Source organism: Cinclus cinclus, chromosome 19 (assembly GCF_963662255.1).
Source record: "Cinclus cinclus chromosome 19, bCinCin1.1, whole genome shotgun sequence".
Lineage (NCBI taxonomy): Eukaryota > Metazoa > Chordata > Aves > Passeriformes > Cinclidae > Cinclus > Cinclus cinclus.
Genome location: NC_085064.1, coordinates 8,170,011 through 8,193,695, shown reverse-complemented (window position 1 = coordinate 8,193,695; position 23,685 = coordinate 8,170,011). Strand labels below are relative to the sequence as shown.

At 43.4% G+C, this 23,685-nt stretch overlaps 1 protein-coding gene across 1 annotated transcript in view; it reads left to right on the top strand.

Moving 5' to 3' along the window:
* The window catches only part of PAPPA (pappalysin 1), a 173,312-nt gene that overhangs the window by 33,152 nt on the left and 116,475 nt on the right, over positions 1-23,685 (top strand). Inside the window, exons 3-4 of the mRNA XM_062505610.1 lie at positions 18,701-18,846; positions 23,385-23,678. Coding sequence (XP_062361594.1) covers positions 18,701-18,846; positions 23,385-23,678 — 440 coding nt within the window. The remainder of the gene's footprint in view (positions 1-18,700; positions 18,847-23,384; positions 23,679-23,685) is intronic.

The following is a 23,685-nucleotide window of genomic DNA, read 5'->3' as shown; positions in this document are numbered from 1 at the left end:
TGTGGAAGATTTGAAAGTGCAGAGTCTACAGATTTGACAGGGATTGAATTTGCCCCTTGCTGCTGGGCAACACCACATCCTCTAGGATCAGCTGTCCCATGGATGCTTTCCAGCAACACCTTACCAGCCCCTGGTTGAGCAAATGAGGTGGAGATCATCCCTTCCCACAATCTGCAATGTGGCCATGTGTTTAAGGTGGTTTATTCTCTTTGGTGATCAATTCAAATTGTACCATCTCTCACACATTGCCACAGTTTGATCATGTCCTACAGGACTTTTTCAATGCTGTGGGGCCTTGCATTAATCCTCCTGGTTTTGTCCCATAGCCATTTGTGTACAACATCTCTTCAGCTCTGGTTGTGGGGTGACCTTTGTGTTTTTAATTAACGGCAGCTGAACCTCCTGTGTAAATTCAGGAGGATGCACCCTTCACACTGAAAAAGATGCATAGTGTAGTTTGGTGGCAAGCTCAACCAGGTGCAACACTTATGTTTTCATTTCCCATTTTATCCCTCAGACTTTTCTGATCAGGATTTAAGCCCAATTCTTGCAAGCAATAGCTGACCCTTGGGGAAATGCAGAGCAGCCACCTCCACTGTGTTCCATTCACCCATGAGCAGGGCTCATTTGACTTTGCCTCTCTCATGGATTGCTGGACTTATGCAAATAGTACTTCAGTTGGGTTTTTTTTGTTTGTTTGTTTGTTTGTTAGTTTTTTTTCTTTTTTTTGCAGGGGGCTGGGGAAACTGAGTGGATGTCTAGGTTTATCTTCTCATAACTGAGTGAATTAATTGTCCTTCAAACACCTCAGAATCACTTTTGTATACCTGCCCACCACGAAGACGTGCTTGTGCAGAGCCACTGGTGAGGCAAATTTCACACCATATGTGATGTCTTCTCCATTAGATATAGGTTAAAACACCCACTGGAATAATCATATACTCCTAAAACTTTGTTTGTGGATGATTTGAGAAGGATGGAGTGGTTTCAGAGAAATGCTGATGATCATTTCTGTAGAGCTCTGAGGAGATGCAGTGGCACAGAGCCTCAGACAGACCTGTCAGGGCTACTGAGATATGCAGGGAGCAATATTCAATATTTGCAGTGTCGTGAAAGCTATGCTGTAAAAAAGTGTGATGCTGATAGCCACAGTGATGTTTCCCCCTTAGAGCCAGATCCATTGAGAAGCAGGATGGATATATCCCCACTCCATAGCACGGCAGACTGTTTAGACCGGGAATACAAACTACTGCTGTCAGAAGCAATTGTGTGATTGCTCCATCGCAGCCCCGGCTGGCGCAGAGTTCCAGGACCCACATACTGTGGAGGAAGATTAGGAGCATGTGCTCTGCTGGGGTCAATGAAATCCTGTCCTTCTGTTTGGTTCGGAGTAGATTTGCAATTTTGAAGTTTCTCAGGGTAACTCAACTGAGACTACCTAGTTTGGATGCAATTTCAGCACTCCAAATTACCATAAATTTGCAAGAAGTTGTTTTCAGGTTCATTAATAATGGATGGGTGGCTACACCATCAGAGTGCTTGCTCTCAGCTTCCAGAAGGATCAGTGTGAGCTGCACTGAAAATACTTCTTGGAGTTCTTAAATGCTTGGGGTATGAAACTCTAATAAACCTCCAAAAAACCAGGAAATTTGGAGTGAAGGCTGAAACTCCATACCTAGTGCACCCTACCGGGTCTTTGTATTTCAGAACATGTTACATTTGCTCACTGAAATATCTCCAGTATGGAACTCTTTAGGGTGGAGTTTCACCTTTAACTCTAAATTTCCTGGCATGTGTGAGTTTGAAGTGCATGCTTAACTTCTCCCCAGTGCTGTTTTTCATTTTTAATTTCCTTTCTCCTTAAAGGAGGGACCCTGCTAGAAGGACCCCTACTGAAAAGGGACCCCACTGAAACCAAAATTAGAGGATTTGGCCTAATCTGATCTTTCTGAAATTCTTCAGGAGAACCAGCTTCAGCATATTTTCCCTACCATTGTTTTAAAGACTCTTGTGGCCAATCCATCCCAGAGAAAAAGATCAATAAATTCCACACCCTACAGACCAATTATTTTAGAAGGTACCCAGATGTTTGAGTAGTACATAAAAAACCTTGGAAATACAGAACATCTCCTATAAAATGCAGTTAAAGATCTGGCCATGGCCATTGATAGGGGTGAGTTGTTTGTTGTGAAATGCACTATTTCCATTAATTCAGTCATTGCAGAAGCAGCTCATGTTTGCTGTTGACACTTGTTGGGTTACATCAGTGATGGTAAAAGAGTGGAAACAGCAGTGGTTTGGAATGAGAGCAGTGGCAATTACCTGAAATGCTTTTAAAAATAATTTTGGCCCTAGATGTTGAAAAGATGTGTCATCGCTGATTTGTGTGAGGGCAGCTTCAGCAGGCTTGAGTTACAAGGCTTTGGAGAATAAAATTCTTTCTGTTGCCTCAAAATGCATCTTTGGAGCTACATTGCCAGTAGATAATACAGAATAATTTTGCTTCTCATACTATAACCTTGTTGTCGCAATAAACTGTGGGCTTCACTGAGAAACTGTGGCAGTCAGTTTTCCCAGCTCAAGAATCTCTTTGTTTTTCAAATCAATCCCATCAGCTTTGCAAGGAGAATTTATCTTAGTGAGATGTCTACAGGGAAATTGGTAAAATGCTGAAGTTATGTGGCAGTGGGCTTATGAGTTCCATCAGCCTCAGACTAGGTGTCCTGGGAGTGTGGAGAGCCCCAGACCACCTTCCCTTCCCTTCCCTTCCCTTCCCTTCCCTTCCCTTCCCTTCCCTTCCCTTCCCTTCCCTTCCCTTCCCTTCCCTTCCCTTCCCTTCCCTTCCCTTCCCTTCCCTTCCCTTCCCTTCCCTTCCCTTCCCTTCCCTTCCCTTCCCTTCCCTTCCCTTCCCTTCCCTTCCCTTCCCTTCCCTTCCCTTCCCTTCCCTTCCCTTCCCTTCCCTTCCCTTCCCTTCCCTTCCCTTCCCTTCCCTTCCCTTCCCACATGGCTTTGGCATTGTACATTTTGCCTGGATAACACTGAAATTCAGAAGTTCTTGAGGATTTTCAAAAACTTTAGTTTATGCAAATGAAAATTCAAGTTGAAATCTGGGGATGAGTCCTGCTACAGGGAGTCAGGTCCTTTGTCACCCACCAGCAGCTCCACTCTGGGACTGTTACCCTGCAGCATCAGAGAGGAGGAGCATTTCCCTGTATCCTTTGCTAAGCTGAGTATTACTCATTCCAACACCTAAAAGCACTTTGTCACTTCAGCAGGAGATGATATTCCTCTCCTTTCACCCTCTCCAGTATGGCCCCATCAACATCCTTGTGTTGTATTTCCAGCCTCAACTTTGAAATACAGATCACAGCTGGTTGGTTTAAATTTCCCCTGAGTTACCCAGGATGCTGCTGAAAGCACAGGAAGAGCAGAAATGCTTTAATCAGTTAAATAAATCAAACAAAAAAAAAGGGTAGTCTAGACCTTAAAATTTACCCCGCAACCTTTGCTACTCTCTGCGATGACGTCTTTGTCCTATTTCTTTAAGTGCAGGATTTTATTGGGACTTGGCAGAAGGGTGAAGTGAGGAAGACACGGGAGGGGGTTTGCTGAGTTAAAAAAGGAAAAAGAAAATGTCAGTGAGAAAATGGAAATACCCTGATGTTCTCCAGCCTAGTGCTGGAGCCAGCCTCTCTCTCCCTCTTGCAGGGAAGGGGCTCCTTTTCCATTAGCTTTCCATGGCCATATTTAATCGGTTTGCTCTGACACAGAGCCAAGAAAGGGCTTTGCTGTGTGATGCTGGGTCCTGCTTGTGTTCAGGCATCCACATCTGCTCCCTAGCAAGGGCTGCTTTTTGACTACTGAGGTATTTTTTTATAGCCACAGAGGGCAACTATTAATAGATGAGATTTACCAAAACACACAGCTATACTGCGTGGTGTGGAGGGAAAGAGGGAAACCTGTGGGATTTATGTCAGGAAAATTCCATGTTGAAATTACGCTGGAAGATGCGGTAAGAATGAATATGCCAAGAAGTGGATTTAATCTGCAATTTTGGGCCATGCCAGCATTTCTCCTCCATTAAGGATCTGCCTCATCACAGGAAACATGTTGCTGAATTATTTCTTCAGCATTAAACAGCACAAAGTGTACAGAGGATGAAGATAAGGCACATAGACACGAAATACCAGCTTTTCGGAGATGTGATTAAATACCAAAAGGAAACAGAGGCATTCCTGACCCTGGAGACATTTCATTTTGATCATTCATGGGATTAGGGGTGAAATGTGAAGAATTCCACACTGTGTGAATAGAAGGAGCTGATCAGGAGTTTGTCTCTCTGTTTATTGATTAATTTCTAATTTCCATGATACAAGGTAATGAGACTGGTGGCCCTGTCAGACTCACAAATTGTATTTGTGCATTGAAGATGGCAGGTTTGGGAGCATTGAGCAGAAAAGAGTGAGACAGTTACAGCTGCTTTTGAAGTCAGAACTCAAACATTGATTAAATATCATAAAATCCAGATGATATAAATTAATAGACCCATCACTGCAATCATCTGCATGTATTTTCTGCACCTTTCAAAGGCACAATAGAGAGTTATATTCCCAGGCCAAGAAAAGATCCACTATCAGGAGAATGTGGGTATTAAAATCCCCTTTACACTTTGAAAAACTTTGCTTTAAATGGTGTTGTGTTTCCTTAATTACTCAATTTGATTTTTTTAATTGAAAAAGCGACAGGGAGAGATTAACTGGCAACAAATTTCAAGTAAATAACGAGTGCTACACTCATTTAGAGAATGTGGGTAGACATCAGAAAAGCCAGAGCTTAGTTTGGTTCACGTGAGTGTGAGAGAGAATGGAAATATTTCCAAACTATCTGAATTGCTTCGGTTTGCACAACTGGCTGAGAACAATTACAAAACAACATTTTTCTGTGATCTCCTGTTTTCCATGAGCTTGATGATGATGCTCTGTTCCTGTCCTCAATCCCTGAAAATGGATCTGGAGGCAAACACAGGCATGCCTGAGGAATAGTCATAATTGCATAAACTTTTATTATTCAAAACACCTGAATATGTTTGGGCTTGGCATTTCTGGTTAAGGGGTTTTATTTTGCCTTCATGCTGATTCTCTCAAAATGTGAGGTGTCACTGTTACTGCACTGGGAGCTGAGGATGAACATTGGCTATTTGTAGTTGTTTCTCAGTTCCTTAGGGAACCGTTCCTGCCATCTGTTCACTGCAGGTATAGACATGATTGAGAATTAAATCTTAAAGTCTTTATAATTGCTGGGAAAAGGTAGATCCATCCACTAGGATTTAGAGCATCAAGTTTAGAGCCCGGAAAGAAGAATCTAAATTAATTCACAGTTCGCATCAGGCTCCCCCATCACACTGTGTTCCTTATCAATCATTCAACATTTCCTATTTTTAAGTACATAATGTTGTTCCAAATGGGGGTTCTGCTTTCTGCCTGGACTAAGCTGCATATCCCAGGCTCTTTGAAGTCCACAGAAAGACTGAACTCCCAAAGACCTTGGTCTTTGGCTTCGATCTCCCCATCCAGAGCACAGGTGAGGCTGGGAGCCTTCCTGAGACGAAGGGCGATTGCTCAGAGGAAAAACTACAGAACAGAACTGCACTGGAGTAAGCAGGAGAAATGTTCTGGGTAAGGATTGATGCCAGCAGTTCACAGCATTATAAAAATCACTTCCCTTTTGCCTCCAGCATTTTTACCACGACTGTGTCAGTGCCAAAACCCAGAACACACTCACTAATTCCTCCAGAATTGATCGGTCATGATAAACTTCCAAACACAGAGTGAAATGCTTCCATCAGAGACATCAGAGTGTTTCTCCCAGTTTGCCTGGAGAAATCTGTGCTGTTTGATTTCCCTCCCTGCATCCAATTTGATTCAGGAAAGGGATGCAAGTTCCTGGCTCCCTCCTCATACACTCAGAATTCTTCTGATAGATTTACTTCTGGGGATAGATTTATTCTCATGTTTGTGCTATATAAAATGTCCTATTTATAAAGGCTGATTAGGCACTGGAATGAGCTGCCCAGGGAAGTGGTGGAGTCACCGTGCCTGGAGGTGCCTAAGGGAAGTCTGAAGGTGCAATTTAGGGCCATGGTGTAGTTGACAAGGTGGTGTTTGGTCATAGGTTGGACTTAAAGACCTCAGAGGTATTTTTCAACTTAATTGACTCTGTGATTATGTCTTAATTCAAGCTCAAGCCTTTAACTGTTCTCATCTTGATCAGACACAAATTTCTTTTTATATCCTCCTGAGAACAGTACCTGAAGAATTTTTTCTAGGTTTTGATCTATAAAACTGTCATGAGAAGATAATCCAATAGTGCTTGCAGGATGCTTTCTCTTTCCCTGCAGCTGAATAAGGCAGGATGTCATGTTTTACCCAGTGCTTGAGCTGGCACAGAGTTGTAGAAGTGAGGGAATTCATAACAGTCCCCCTCTGCCTGTGACAGGGAGGTGCCAGACATCTCATGCTAACAAAGGCTTTATAAGTATGGGTTTGTGTAATTCGGGGTCTATGTGCAGGGACAAAAATGACAACCTGCAGTTTTTGCTGGACCCTTTGCAGAGTTGGTTTTGTAGCCATCGAGCTCTTAAGTGCTGTAGAAGTGGTTAGTGACACATCACCAATAAATTACTGGAGCAAGCCAGAGCAAAAGCTAATGTGTGGCTGAGATGAACAAATACTGTGACAGAGAGGGCAAATTTATGGGGAAATTAAACTGCATGGCCTGTCTATAGCAGTCATGATCAGGGCAAAAGGTGGTTAAGAAGTTTGCCATAAAGGAAAATCAGAGTTTTCCCCCTCTTGTGTTATCATTTGACAGTGGAGAACAGATCTTTACATTCTCACAGCTCTCTGCGAGAGGTCTGGGTTTGATTCATGTGGATCCACAGACTTGTGGTGCCAAAACAGGCAATTTCTGCACTCGTGTCTGAAGGCCAAATATATGGGTATGATTTCCTATAGTTTACAGTTACATGCTGGATCAGAGCTGTGTGCTTCATAAGCTGCCAGTCCAATTTAGCAGGGTCTTGGGAAATGTGTCCCCCAGGGAATGCTTACAATCAGCCTTATGTTTTGGGCTGATAGTGCCTGTTTTCTGGTACACACGTTGTTAGCAGATCCATATGTGAGGAAATCCAAACGTCCTCCCATCCAACTCCTAACCTGGGCACTGGCTGAGGCTGCTGCCCACTGCTGATTCTCTGCTGGCTATATCCTCCAGTTCAGCAGCTGTCCACTCTGGGAAGCACAAATGTGTGACAGGGATCTGTGCAGGAGCTGCGGGTCCTGCAAGGTTTAGAAAACAGACAATCTGAAAGTTCCTGAGTGCTTGGAAAAGGCATTTTACATCTTTCCTCCTATGTCTTGTCTCCGGCTCAGCGGAGAGAAATGAGGGGCAGGAATTCCATGTCAAGGAGTTCATTATGTTTGTGGTGTCTGTGACAGACACTCTTGGCATGTTTTGCTTCCCAGCAGTCTCCTTGACAAAGGTATGATCTACTACATCTCTCTCCTGCTCTTTTATTAATTTCTTTCTGTTTTCCTAGAGAGCGAGAGTATAAATAAATAAATAAACACAAACAAACAAACAAACAAACAAATAAACAAACAAATAAATAAAGTTGGCTTTAGGAAATACAGTGTCCACAATATTTTCTTTTTGCAGCTCTGAACTATTTTCACTGCAGGTGTGTTGTTGTTTCTGCCAGATCACCTGGCAATTGACTGTGGATTCTGGGAACTTCAAAGCTAAATGTTCTCATGCAAAATTTCTCTTTCAGCGACTGACATTTTCTATTTCCTTGTAATCTCATCATGGCTGGAAAAGAACAAGAGTAACCAGCTTTTGTAAATCTCATAATATTTAGTAGTCCTTTGCATCTGACTATTCTTTTTTTTTTTTCTTGTCCTTAAAATATGTGTTCAAGGCTTCACAGCTGAAAATAAAGATTTACTGTTATGATCCATCAATATTCCCTGAAAAAAACTCCCTAGAAACCAAAGAGAGAGAAATATCATTCCTTTGTTGTGACAGAGAGAAAAAAAAAATCTCCTGAACATTGAAAATGTGAGGCTTCTGTTTCCAGGACACTTGGTTTCCTTGAGCTGAAGTCTCCATCCCCAGACCGTGTTCTTTGTGAACTCACTTGGGTGTCTCCTACACTTTTCTGCATAAGCTGAAATAAGAGGAAATTTCAACCAGTCCCATTTTTTTCTCAGAAAAGAGGAAGATTGTGATTATCCTAACCATTGATGATCTTCCCACTGCAGCAGGACCCTCTTCATATACTACACTGCCAGGAAGTTAAGAAAGGAAATGTGGAAGTCCATGAGTTGTAAAAATGAAAGAAGCTGTATCTCCAAAGCAAAAGGGATGTTTTGCAAGCTGCATATTTGGAGTGGTTATTTTGGCCCATCAACTCCAGAAGGATCTGCAATAAACATGCTAGGTCCTTTGTGATTTTATGTGATTTTATTTTATTTTTTTTGTTGATGTCGGCCTGATTCCAAGTCGCTCTTCATTCCAATCTCAATGTATATCTCCCTTTGTGGCACGGGGTTTATATGCAGGGAGGATTAGTGTCAAAAAGTGGGATGGAAGGAACAAAGAATTTGATCTTGTTCTTTTTTTTTTTCACCCCACATTTTTTGCTGTGTGGTAATTAAGGAAGATGCTGAAGGAGCAGCTCCTTAAAGTGCCAGCAGCCCTGGCAGGGACAGTGGCATGTGTCCCCTTCTGCAGGAGCAGTAATTGCACTGCAAGCACCCCATGGTCACAGTGCTCCCAGCCTGGATCTGTGTGATGCTTCCTAAAAATCCCAAATATTCCCATATATGTGACCCTTGGAGCCCACCCAGCATCCTGACCCATCCCACCCACAAAAGGTTGCTACTGCAAGGACAGAGGGCACAGGAAAGGGCTGTGTCCATGGGATAATTCCATGTTTTCCTGGACCCTACAGAGGGTACATAAAGCGTTTCCCAGTGTTCCAGAAGTGCTAAACCAAAGTCACTTGAACTGTGGTTCCCATGGGTCCCACCAGCAAGAGAGATGTTTGGGCAGGCTGCAAATGTGATCTCAATCCTGACCCAGGATGGAGATGAGGAAGACAGGCTGGAGTTGAGTGTTAGTATTAGAAATTTTTAGAAAATTTCAATATACAAGTTGCTCTAAGTCTCATAGTTAAAGAAAATTCTGTCTGAAAGTCGCAAGTTTCCTCTAGATCTCTAATTTACAGAGGCTCTACCTAACTCTTGGAGTTAGTTCAAGGGAGTTAGGACAGGCAGCATTCCTGGTGTTTTCATTTTAAAAATCAGGTTGATTGAAACTAAAATGCCCTTTACTTGAGCTGTTTTGCAGTGTTGTTGTGCCCATATATATTGGTTATTCATGAAAGCTTTGGGCTGAGAGGTGGCAGATGCAAAATATTAGAACAGTGGCTGCTCCCTCACTGAAAGCAGAGCCTGGTCCCACAGGAATCTGTTTATGAAGTAAATGTGTTCAGGAATGGTGAAATTGAGGGATTCGGGAAGGACCAGTTCATTGCAGGGAGCACTGATGTTCCATCTGTGGAGCACCAGACCTTCAGGATTTTTTTGGAGATTGTAAAATACAAGCCAAAGATTGTAAAATATGAGTGAAGGCTCGTAAAATATGATTAGTGGCCACCAGCAGAAAACTTCAAGTATCTGCAACACAGGACACCACTGATTTAAAAGAAAGATGATCCATTTTATCAGAGAATGCAGGCTCAAGGGATAGAGGAACTAATCCTTGCTGTCAGTTTTCCCATTCAGAAGACAAGTAAAAATATTCTGTTTGCCCATTTCATGACTTCTTCACTTATGGTAACATTTCTTGAGGGGAGGCCCAGTACAAGGGGTTTTTGTCCTGTTTCAGCATCACTTCAGGGAGTGGATGGGGTTTGGAGCAGTGCAGGCCTGGTGTCAGGGCTTTGACCAGGATGGAATTTCTTTCTCCATGTTTAGGAAGCTTTCTGAGGCCCAGAGGGGAAGCAGTGTGCAAGTGCCAAGCAGCACAACTGAGAGTTAAAATAGCCTGAAATGTATACACCTTCCTCTATGGGTTTAAATGGTCCCATGTACATGAATGATGGCTGCAGCCAAAAGAGGTTTTCATGAAGTGGCAGAGGAAATCTGTTTTAACAAAACAGGTTCCTGAAAATATCCTTACACCACTTCTCTCTTTATGGTTTGACTTTTCTCCTTGTTACAATGGTTGAGGCTGAAGAGTCTGGAAAAACATCAGGGTAACCAGGGCAGAGTGAATATCAGATGGAGATGAAGGATAGATAAGAGGCAAATTACAGAACATTTCTCATGGGTCATTTGGCTCTAGTCTTGAAAAGAAGAGGAAAAAAATCCCGAAGTAGTAAAAGAAAGAAAAAGAGGCAATCAAAACAAATAAACCTGCCAGTGTTGCTGATTTCAAAGGCCTGTGAAATGTGCATATACTCTTCATGATGCTTTGCTGTTTTAAATGAAATGTTCCATCCTTTAATCCTACTCACTGTCTCAGAAGTTAATTGTACAGTAAGATCACAATTCTCTCTGCCAAAGCTTTCCCTTTGTTTTCTTTTTTTTCCCTTGTGAGTTGGCCAGCCAGTGTATCTTTTCCTAGTTCTGTGCAGTTGGTTATTTTCTGTAGCATGTTATGGAGTTCTGTATAGCTCAATAATTTGTTATGGTCATGCAAGGAAATGGGCCTTTTAGTTCTTGCTGCTTGAGGGAACTCAAAAGTTGCTCCACTCTTGGACGTAGACCCTGCAAAAGCAGAAGGCTCAGTGATCAGATATTAATGGTCTGTAGCACTCCAACTCTTTCTAAACCCATGTAGAGGTTATCTAAAGGTGGGGTATAAGAACTGGGTAGTAAAGCCTGGAAGGATAAAAAGAGAGAAGGAATAAATAATGTTGTGTACATGAACAGCCATCCCAAATTTTTGCCCAGAGATCAGACAGAACATGTTAGACATTTGAAAATTTTTGCATCATCTTTTTCCCCGAGCCTCTGCTCTTTCTTATCCTGGCCAGAACCAGCAGCAAAAGTGCCGGGGGAAAAAAAAAGAGAGAGAAAAAAATCTGTTTTCACTGTATTTCTGAATCTGAGCCCAGGTTTGTGAAGGATTTGGCAAGGATTTACAAACGTTTGAGAGAATCTGTGTGGAGATCTGAGGAAACCCGCCTCCCTCCTTTAAAAAGCAAGTTGCCTTGGCCAGAAATTGGGCAGAAATTGGTTGTTTCAACTGATGTTTCCTTTGAGATTTTGTATTTTAACCTGAAACTGCACTTTGAGAATCAAATTTTGCTCTAACTGTAGATTTACACTGGAGCAAGTACATCACAGTCAGTGCTGATATTTGTGTGCAGCCCAGTCAGAGCAGAGGCTGGCTCAGAGTGCAGGCTCACATGAACATACCAAGAGAGGACCCAGCACAAAGTCTGGATTAGTCCAGGCATCAAGTTTATTCCAACCTGTTGCTGTGGTTCAGCCTGTTAAGTAGATCCTGCATTAACAACCTCCAGGAGTAAAGCGATTGCATGAAATAAAGCTGTATCATTTATTGAAAGTCTCTTCTGAGGTCAGAGAGGGCTGAGCAGGGACGCGCCCTTAGGATTCTAAGATTAAAATACTGATTTTAGAATAATTTCCTTTATGTATCAGGTGGTTTTTTCCCTCTCAATCCTACAGATTTATTGTTACAGTAGAAATGTGTGTATTTCCAAGACTGCCCTGCTGGAAAGCCTGGGTTTCAAAGCAAATGGAATGAAATTGATAACCTGACAATTGTAAGAATTCTCTGCTTTCAAGCAAGGAGGTGCTCTCAGTCTCTGTTGCAGGATAAAGAATATCCAGAGCCAAAGGATTCCCCTATTTTATACAGTAAAGCTCTTATTTTCCTTCTATTTTTATTTTTATTTTTTTTTACATATTTTTTTTAATTGGGTGAGTAAAGCCTGAGTCACTATCCTAGTGGTAGAATTAATTCAATTTGGAAAAGGGAAACCTGGGATCAATGAACACCCAGAGTTTTATAGCCACATTGGCTTTTATTTTGCATTATTTTTTGCTTAGGGGTCGGTGTTAACTGTAAAACCAGTCAGTGATGTAAAAACCCCTGGTCCAGGTTTAGCAGGCTCACCTGAATGCATTAACAGTGTCACAGAGAGCGACACAGAGCTCAGCAGGGGCTGCAAACCTACCCAAAGAGCTGGATTTACATCTGAACAATTATCCTAAGTGGCTTTTCTTGGATCCTTATCGGTATTGTATTTTTTTTCTTTTGCCAAAACATTTCTCCTCTCTTGTAACAGGAGATCAGATTCGGGGCCTGTAGAGGACATTTTGCTACAGCAGATAAACCAAAATTCTTTCAGAGCTGCCAAGCCTGCATGTGCTGACAGTGCCTGCAATTTATGCTTGTGGACATGACCTAGCGACTGCCTGGGTTGGATGTGGCTGGAATTACAGTTCCACACTTGGATTTCAGTGTGAACACAGGCAGTGATCTGGATCTAAACTGAGACCTGAAGCTTCTCACTTGTAGCATTCTGGATCTGCTCTGTTTCAGGCTCTGTCCCAATCACTGAAAGATTTATACCTTTATCAATAAATTATCATGACTTTTACTACACTTACACCAGTGTCTTAAATTAACACTAAACTCAGTGTAGATGAGGCACGCTTCCTGCTGTACGTGATTTATGGCAATCCATCTGAAATGAGGAGCAAAATTTAATTTGCCAGCAAAGGCAAATTTTTAACATCAGGTCAGACACAAATTTTATTGCACGTCCACTGCTAAAGATAGTTTGTAGATTGTCTTTTTTCATACAGGTTTTTTATAGACCTGTAACACTATAAGCTTTAAAAAAAACCATAGAAATATTTGGAGGTCTGAAATCTCTGGTGTGTCTTTGTGTCAGGTTGGAGGTGACAGACAGGACAAACGTAGCAGTTACACAGCACTGATAAACTCTCAGCTTGAGGACTGTGTCCCCTTTTGATGACCTGCCTTTGGGAAAGATGTGGAGAGGGCAGATAAGAGCATCAGAAACAAGCAGAGGTCTTAAAAGCAGTGAGAAAGGCTGAGGAAGTAAGATGGTTTTAGCCTAAAAATGAAATGGTGTACAGGAGATATAATAGGCTTTCAAATAAGTAATAGGTTTGCTAAAGCAGAAGGGAATCCAATCTCTGTCAGTTGTCAAATGGCACAAGTACTCCTCTAATAGAGCAAAAAAGATTTAGGTACACCTTTAGAAAAAAAAAAACTTTCTGACCATAAAGAAATTGAACCAAGGGCTGCAAGTTACTGGGACAGTGACATAGTCCCTGTCATGTGTGGTTTTAAGTGAGCTAAATAAAACTTTGCTTGGTGTCACACAAAGATGCCCTAGCTTTGGGGTGAAGGGCTGGCGGCCCTGGTCTCTGGACACCCTTTCCAGACTCATTTTTCTGTGACTCTACGACAGAGGGCAAAAGGCAGCTCTCACACTGGCATCAACACTGCCTCTCCAAAAGGAGTTAGCTGTCTAACCACCCAGCACTGAGAAATCACAGGAGAAGATAAATTACAGCTGTGCGCATCTGCCAAATGGCCCCATTTCAAGGTCAGCTTTCAGTCGTGGCTCTTGCCACTACCTTCAAGAAGAACATCCTTTATCTCAAAACTCTTCTTGCTCTTCACTGCAGATATTGAGAATCTCTAGGTGTACACTGCACCCTGAAACCTTGGGCACTCTGTGTGGGTTGGACAAGCAGGACAGGCACGTGGTGGGCACCTGTCCACACACTGACTGCTGTGGTCATTGCTGCTCCACTGAATCCTGGGGCCAGGATGAGACCTGGAGGGACACAGGGAACATCACCGAGACTGTCAGCCACACCATGTTGGAAATAATACCTGGATCTCTCACAGGCTGATGGGGAGTGTTCCAGGGCTGTCAAAAAAAACCCAAACAAACAAAAACAAACAAACAAAAACAAACAAACAAACAAAAAAGCTTTCTCTTTGTCTAAACCATGCACCGTGGTTTAGGCTGGGCTGACACTTCTGTGAGTGGAAAGGAGTCTTGGGGAGAAGAGTGATTCACCAGGTCCCTGTGTTTCCAGCAGATTTATCTGCCCTGCCATGTGCTGAACCCAGTAGGTAAAGGATAGGACACTGTATGTCAGTATGGAACAAATCAGGTATTTTGAGTCTGACTTCCTAGTTCAGGGGGTGCTGTTGGTTTTGGTTGTTGTTTGGGTTTATTTTAAGGATGAAATGTTCCTAGCAAACTCACCAGGCAGTTGCAGACCATACTCCAGAGTGAGCAGACAACAAAGTTTCTACTCTGTGTTTGGCTGGGATCTTGCAAATAATCTCCTAAAGTACCCTGTTTGTTTTCTTGCTGTAAAGTGACACTTGTCTTTGAAGAAGGAAAAACAAAAAAAAACAACAAACCAAAACAAAAGCAAATAGAGAATAAATGGGAGCAAACAGTAGGAAATTTCCTAACAATAAGGTCTGGGACTCTGTGTTCCCTGCAAAAACAGCCAGGAGTGCAAGAGGCTTCAGCACAGCCACATCAGGGAAATTAGGGGAAACCACTCTCTGACCTGGAAGATAAAAAAGGAAGAAGGATTGCCAACCCCCAACAAAACTTCTCAACTTTAGTCACCAAAACCAGATTTAATATGATTAAACCTGATATCAGTTGAGTTTAAGAGCCATTGCCAAATGTGTTTGTGGCTCAGCACAGGGGCTCGTGGCTGGGTTTGGATGTGGAGCTAAGGTCGAGCAAAGGGAGCTCCTCACAATGGCTCCACAGGCAGGTGGGACTGGTGTCCAAGGGCTTCACCTCATCTCCTGGGGACGAGCCACAGCCCAAATGGACAGGAAATGGGTTTGACAGATGAGACAGGCATGGGGATAATGGCTGGGTGACTGATGGGGTGGGCCGTGTGATGGGTACTGCTGGGTGAGCTAAAAACTCCATTAGACTGGAACTGGAGCACTGCATGGGATCATATCCCTGGCTGAGGGCTGGGGCTCACTGGATAGGGGTGAGCTGCTGCACAGAACAGTCTCAGAGGTCTCTGCACTGCAGCAGAGGGAAAAAGAAAACAAAAAATGTGCATTGAACAAATAGGTTGATGACAATATCTGGGTGGGAATGTGAGCATTGCCTAATATGATTTGGTGTCCCAAATGGCCTTAAACAGCCCATAGAATTTCTATGTCTAAAACAGATTCCAGCAAAGGAGACCTTTTATGATGCACTAATAGGCTCATTAGGCTTTCCCCAGCAAGGCACTGCTCACAGCATCATATGTTTTTTCCATTACAGGAATTACATGTGTTGTGTTGTGCTTTGGGTTTTGTTTTGTTTTCCACGCAGACTTGCCCTGACAGTTCCCCCATTCAGGTTTACATTGGAGGTACCATCTCGAGCCAATGAATTTTATGAAATATGTTGCTAGCACTCAGAGAGAGATGCATAAAGGAAATATTCTAATGACAGTTGGAAAGGCTTTGATCCCTTTCCAAGACTGCACTCATGTCTTTGAAATGCGAGTTTGGCAGTGCTGGAAGGGCTGGGCTCTTTGGCTCTCTCTGGCACGAGCCCATGTGACAGACATAATGTCCTCTGTCAGGGGACCCACATAACCTTGAGAAGTGTAAGCCGTGCTCACAGATTGAGCTGGGTCAGATAGTCTGGGCTGATAACAAAGCAGGGGGGAGTCAGCCTAGTCCAAAGCAATAGCTGAAAGCTATTTTGACCTGGTAAATGTTGGGTCTGCTGCCTGCGGCTACGGAGTTGGACATGAACTGCAAAAGTAGTTAATTTATGCCTCCTTGAGTGTAGGAATGTGGCGATGATGGATAGGGATGGGAGGTTATTAGAAACATGGGGAGGAAGGAAAGGAAGGAATTCCAGCTTGTGTTTTTATCTCTTACACACGCACACACTGGTTCCTCACATTCTCTTGGCTGCCTCACGTGTGTCCAAGTCCTCCCTGCCATACTCACATCTCTGCTCCTGCACGCTCACACGGGCACATCCTCACACACTTCCAGGGCTCTGACTGAGCTCAGGGCTTGGGCATGTTTACGTGCTGGGGGTTGCTGGCTGCTTCCATGAAGGAGTTTGCATTTATTGCCTTCCAAGCATGATCTACCTACACCTACACCCGGGCAGATCCTTTACTTAAAATTCTCTTGGCATTCTGTTCTTCCACCACTGAATTCTGCTCACTCACAGCCTTCCTCTGGCTAGCAGAGAAAAGTGGTCAGAGAAATATCAGAAACCCGTGTCCAAAGGACTTAGTAGGATGGATTTACACGAGGCATGAGTCCAGTCTCAGTGGAGCATTGCCATCACTGGCCAATTAGTTAAATGCTGTCTGCTTTGGATGGGTTTGGCTGTAATAATCCATGTAGCCCTGGATGTTGGAGCACATGGGCTGTATGGAAGAGAAAGTGCGACTGTGGCTGTGCCCTGAGGAGATAAATGGGGATTGGATTGTGTAAACTATAAGCAAAGAGACAGCTGAGAATAAAGAAATATTAGTTTAGATTATTTGAAACCATGAGAGAAGAGGAAGGATAAAAATGGTAGTCTCAGGAGGGGAGTTGGATCGTGGTTATTCCTCCAGGGATTTGCATGTGCATAAAGCATCTGCACCCTGAGTCAGCAGCCACAGGCAGCAGGACCTTCCCTCCTGCTGTGATACCAACACATCAACATTGCTCTAATCTCACTGGGTGCTTCTGTTTCTGCCCCTCTCTCTTGCACGAAGCATCACATCACTCCCACATACTCTCTTACATTTTGCTCACTGTCAGTGATGCTGCTGTAGGTGCAGGGGCACTGTCACCTCCCCATGGTCACACATTCCCCCAGTGCTCTCACACTGGGAACATTTGGAAGTGCACATCAGTTCTCACATGTAATTTCAGACTATTGCTCATGAATGTGTCTAAGTAGGAGCCCATGCTTGGAAAAGATGTTTTCTAAGGCACAAAGAAGGTCCTGGGAGTAGACTGAGCAGAGCCTCAGAGCATGGTGCAGATCCAAGCAGGACAAGCTTGAGGAGCTAAGGGGAAGGTCTGTGTATTTTCCATGGATGTGTTGAGAACGCTGGAGAGATGAGAAATGTGTAAAGGGTCACAGTGCTGACCTGTCCTTCAGGATGTCATCCCCATTTGACTGGAAGATAAACACTGTATGGAACGGAAACGTCCCCTTCCACTGGTGTCCCCAAAGAGCACATCTTCCTCCATGAGTCAGCCAGGGCCTGGGGACACCCAGCCATGATCTATTTTGGAGGCAATGACTTCAGCAAGTGGCAGGGGAATCTATTGTGGAAATATGAATGTGTTTTCCATTTAGGAGTCCTCCGGGGAAGGACAAAAAGATCTTGGTGCTGAGCCAGCTCCCCCATTTTTTCTTCACCCTTCTGGGAGAAAAAGCCTTGCAAAGTATGCAGGAAACCCTTCTCAGAGCTTGTGGAGGCGTGTGGTTTGGGAGAGCTCTGTGTGCCTTACACACATCCGTGCACTGACAGAGGGGGACTCCAGGAAGCAGGAATCAACCTGCTCCAGACCATGGTGGTGTCTGCTCCTTACAGCCCTTGAGCCCTGCTTGGCACAGTGTGATCCCTCTCTCTGGGGTCTCCCCCTGCCTAGTGAAGATATTACAACATATCCTCCTTCTAGATTTTCTCTTACCACACTTCATATCAAAAGCCAGTGTGAGCTGGAAACAGAGAACCAATGCGTTTAATCTTGCATTTCGTTTTCTCCAGCTTTACAGTGAATTGGAGCAGTGCAAGCAGTGTGGCACCATGGTATGTGCACTGGCAAGTAGCTCCTGTATTCCAGTATTAGAGAATCTACTCCTTTAAAGGAACAAAAAGTACCTCCAACGGCCATCAAGCTTCAGAGTTTGGCTTAGTTTGCCTGCAAACAGATTACTCTGTGATTTCCAGGCATCCCAAAAGCTAAGGAGAAATACTGCTCACCCTGGGAGGACCTAAGGAATTGATGTCATGGTATGGTGCCACTCCTGGGGAGAGCTCGTGCAAGGAAATCTCTTGACACAGCTTTGCCTGCTGGAAACAGCAATTCCCAACCAGCTGTGGGATGTCAGGCTTAGGCCACATGGGTTTCAGCACAAGTGACTGCCACTGGTGCTAAAGGAATGACTCTGGGAGCTGGTGTTAGCTGTGGTGCCAGCCTGAGGATGTGAAACTTGTTATTGTGAAGGAAAATAAGAGGTAACAACAACAAACAGCTTAGAGGAAATGTGCAACCTAACTACTGGTGTGAAAAGATTTACTGACCATAATACTTGGTTAATTATATTCATAATAAATAGATCCCTATACTTATCTTGAGAATGTGGACAGCTTTATGTATTTACCTTGGATTTTGTGGCCTTAGTTAATCAATGGCCTAGGGTTTTAGATGAGATTCACTACATGAATGCAAAGCAATCAAAGTTTGGGAGTGGGTTATTAAACATTTCAGGTGATTGATATGCAGGGCATTGCAAGACCTTTGCTTGGATTGCAGCACTTCTTCAGTGTTTTGTTGCTTTTGTGTCACCTTTAGGAAAAAAATGTTTTTTCTTTTTCTACAGGGCATACTTGGATGTCAATGAACTTAAGAACATACTCAAACTGGATGGATCCACACACCTCAACATCTTTTTTGCCAATTCCTCTGAGGAAGAGCTGGCTGGAGTGGCAACTTGGCCCTGGGACAAAGAAGCCTTGATGCATCTAGGTGAGTGATAAAGATGTTTCTTCTTTGCAATGCATTCTTTTGAGGCACTAAGAAGGAAAGACAAATATGCGTTAATCTCTGTTCTGATTTCTTATCATTCCTCTAATATATAGTCAGGGGAAAAAAAGTATTTCACGATTCCCAGATACTGGCTCACAACCAGGAAAATATTAGGTTATAAACCCAAAGCATATTATGGTATTTGTAGATGATGTCAAGCTGAAAGTATTTCACCTTTTCAGTGAAGCTACTTTGCAGGGCATTCACTCCAAGGGAGCAGTTTGCAGAAGATTGGGAGATAGGTGTGGGGATGAGACAGAGGTGAATGTTTAACCTTAGCCTGTTTTGTTCTTAGTTCATTAGCAAGTATTCAATTAGCTCACAGACTGTAGCTAAAATCTGCTGCTGTTTTTCTCTACGACTGTACAAAAGAGCAAACAGCTGAGGGATTGTATTTCTGATGTTCATTTGAGTGGAACTGGAAGGAGTTCACTACCCTGCAGATTGCCTGGCGTGTTTCATAACCAGGTTGCTGCTGGAACCTGGGGATCCAAAGCTCTGCAGCCTCCCAAATGACTCACTGCCACCTGCAGTGCCACTGGACCTGTGCTCCCTGCAGAATGTCCAAATGTTCAGAAGGCACTGACTGAGTCAGTGTGAGCTTCTCCTGACTTCACAAACCTTCCTCGAGCTGCAAACCTGGTCTGGTCATCTCCTCTGGGCAGGAGTTCTCATAGGTTTTCCAGATATTTCTCCAGCTCATCCAGACCTTCCTATGCTGGAAGTGAAGCCCAGTTTCAGCAAAGTTAACTTGGTGGTGGACTGTTTCAGCCAGTTTTTGTATTACCTAACCCCATGTTGTGCTAAATAAGAGATACAGTGACTATAAACTTAAATGAGGAGAACAAGCAGTGTTTATTATCCTAGAACATACAATGGAAGTTGAGCTGTATGGAATAGCCATCAATCAGGGGGGCTTTTCGAAGGTCCAAAATGCCCCAAAATTGAGATGTTACCATGTCTTTATGGCCACCTGTCTCCACAGCAGAGAGAGGCTCCACAGTCAGACCAAGCTGTTGGAAGTGTCTGCCCTCTTTCAGTTTAGTAAATGCTTTATTACAACATCCAGCTCTGCAGCTGCTCTGGAAGAAGTGTGAGCAAACTTCCCTTCCCAAGGACCAGCACTTACACACTGACACTCCTGCTGAGCTCAGCTGGAGCTGAAACCACTTCCACTCCAGCTTGCCTTCAGCCTCATCTCTGCGGGCTCCTATTGGGAACACCCAAACCAGAAGGTTCTGGAAATGCCCACCAGTGACCATTCCCCTGGACAGCATCTGGCAAAAGTGAAGATAGCTCTTAACCCCAGCCTTGACCAGCACCCACAGCAATGGGATTTTTAGGATGACAACCAGTGTGGATTGCTGGTTGTGGGTTTGATCCCTGCGTGGGCCATTTGCTGGACTCGATTCTTTGTGGCCCTTCCCACCCCAGAAGGTTCAGTGATTCTGTGAAAAATTAGCCCCAGTGTCACTGCCCAAGTGGGATATGGCTGCACTATAGCTGCTCCTTCTCCAAACCAGGATTTTCACAGCTTCCCTTGGTGCTGCCGTGGGAGGGAGCAGAGAACAAGGGGAGAGCTCCAGAGTGCCAAGAAGAACCTTCTGCAAGAGGGCTGGGGCTCGCCCAAAGCTCTGATGAGTTCTTCTGTCACTTCGTTAAGCTAATTGTCAACATCATGCCTGAGCAAAACAATTTAAATTCAGCTCCTACAGAGCATTGACAGAGTTCATTGACCAAAAAAAAAGATCTCGCAAGAAAAAAAAAAATAGACATTGGACAACAGATTAAATTTGACTTGCCAGAGAGGGAAAAAAAAGTAAAATAAATAAATAAATAATGCTCATAATTTCCTGTCATAATAGCCCTCCCAGACCTGTGCTTGGTTTGTAAGAATTCATCTTTAATCTTTTTTACTCTCTTCTATAAATCCAATATGTACTTAATAAAAAATATGAAATATGTCCTGTGGTACAGATCTAAAAGCTGGGATAGAGATTGTCTGGGTGAGGGAGTTTATCTTTTCTGTAAAACTGCAATTGATTTAGATTCTTGACAGCTATAAAAAATATAAATTTTCAACAAAGGCAAAAATAAAATCTCCCTCTCCAGCTGCCTCAGGGTTCTCCAATGCCAGAACAATTTAACCAGCCTTTACTGAAGGCACATCCTGCTGAGGAATTTCACCAATATTCCTGCCACTAGGAAAAAAAACTCTGGAATTCTTTCTGGGATAGAGAACCCCAAAAAGTATGTCAGGTTACTCTCTGGGTATAAATGGCTCCACCTGGGTAGAGACAGAGCACCAGAGGAATCAGAGCTTGTATTGTGTAGAGGGGGAGAGAGAGGAATCATGGTTTTATTGTGGAGCTGCGTGCTGGTAGGTCTGTATATAATTAATTGGGAATGTGGAGAACTGGTGTGAGGAGCAGTTCAGTGCTTTGAAAAGGAGGTGCAGATGCTATGTGTGGCATAGTGGACAAGATGCTGCAGCACAGCAGATTTTATTCACTCTTTTGTGCACGTATTTAAATTTTCTCTTCTCTTTTCTTTAGATAGTTTTTATGTATTTGTACATGCCCATGGAACTCCTCTCCACCCTGTGCACATTGTCACACGTGCCCCTGCTCAGAGGAAGATTTTTTTCTCTCCTGCTATTTTGTGCGTGCATCCCTTCAGGACATCCAAAGTTCTCCTTCCTCTCCCTTCAACACTGACACAGTTTCAGCTGAAGTGCTGCATGTTGTGTTTTGGACATTGTTCTTAGAGGAAAACGTGAGGCAATGGGGAAAATCAAAGCAGAACCACAGTCAGGGAGGTCTAGAAAAAGGGTTGAGCTCCAAGGAAAGGCTGAAGGGATTACAGTGATTCAGACTGAAGGGAAAGAGCCTGAAGTGGGGATGATGACAATCTCATAAAAGCTGATGAAAGAGGAGGAGAATCTTCTGTTCTTCATATCCGTGTGAGGAAGGACTCGAAGTCATGAACTTAAATTGCCAAAAAAATCAATTCAGATTAGATGTGAGTTAAATCCTTGCAGCTGTAGGGATGCTGAGTGCTGACATTGATTGCTGGGGCAGTCATGTCATCAGGGGTTGTGAGGAGGCAGCAGGCCAGAGTGTGTGAGGGATGGTATAGACCTAATTGGTTCTGTTCTGTTTGACAGTGGAATTTAGAGGACTTCTTAAGAACTTCATGTTCTCATTTTCCTTTAATTTCATGGTTTTTACAATCAAGTCTCCAGGCAGATGAGGATGAAGGGTCTATGGTGCATCAGAACGCAGTGATCTCATCTTCCCTGTGCTACAACCACTGATAAAGTTCGTCCTGCCAAAACCTTTTCTCTCCTCATTGTCACTAAATTATTAGAGTACCATGTCCAAGATTTATATTCCCACTACAACTTTTACAAAGCAGTTTCCTCTTCTCATGATACGCAGGACACAAAAAGAGTTTCAAATAAAAGGTTTGGAAAAGTTGAGATCAATAAACTAAATAATGAAAATATCAAGCATATCTTAAATACAGAAGTACATCTAACTGAGCTAAAAATATAGTTACTATGATTATTTCAATGTACTGCAAATCCTCATTAATTTTCTGTTTGCTTATTTACACATCCCTTAATTCATACAACAGAAAACATTGTTAGTTTTCTTTGCAAACATTGAGTAACTGCATAGTTCTCTTAGGGTTATCACATGTCAGGATTTCATTTTTTTCACACTTTAGACTTAATGCATATTCATTATTGGACTGTGCAGATCAGATCAAGCCAGCCTGGTCTGAGTACATAACAGTGTGCCTCTGACAGTCACTCCAAAGCTGCCTCCACAACCCTGAACAAAACGTCTCCAGCCTTGGGTGTGCTCACTTTGCTTTGTCCAGATCTTAATTTGCAAGTATTGATGGAGTCTTCTGCAATTCTCAGAGTGCTTCAGAAGTTAATAGGCTTTTCTCACATTACTACTCCTTGTAATATTATACATAGAGTGTTCCAGGTGTGTTTTGTTTAGCTCTTGGTGTCAAATACGTAGTTTACACCTATCTGGGCAGAGTCACACTCTTTAAGCATATGGAATTGCCTAAAATTGCATAGTAGGAAGTAATTTCATGCAGGATTTTCCTCTAAGTTAATTAAAAACCCCAAAAAACAAAACCAAACAAACACCCACAAAACAAACAAACAAATAAACTAAACTGAGTTTATTTAGTTGAAAGACTGATTGATGCAGTGATTTTGGTTTGGGGTGTTGAGCTTTGTCTAACAGCTCCTCCTCCTTAGAGAGCAAGATTAAGGCTGAGATGAAACTTCACTGGGCAGGGAATGTGTCTGGTTCTGCAAAAAATCTCTCTGTGCTACAGAGGATCCAAGGAACTGCAGAGGACCTACCCTTAGGAAGGTGTTCCTTTCCCTTTCTCCTCCTGTCCCAAGGAACACAAGGCAAACCTAAAAGCTGTTCTCTTTCCCCTTGCAGGTGGCATCGTGCTGAATCCCTCCTTCTACGGAATCCCTGGCCACACACACACCATGATCCATGAAATTGGGCACAGCCTGGGGCTCTACCACGTCTTCCGGGGCATCTCCGAGATCCTCTCCTGCAGCGACCCGTGCATGGAAACAGAGCCCTCCTTTGAGACTGGGGACCTCTGCAGTGACACCAACCCTGCTCCTAAGCACAAGCTGTGTGGGGACCCTGGGCCAGGCAATGACACCTGTGGGTTCCACAGTTTCCTGAACACCCCCTTCAGTAACTTCATGAGCTACGCAGGTACTGG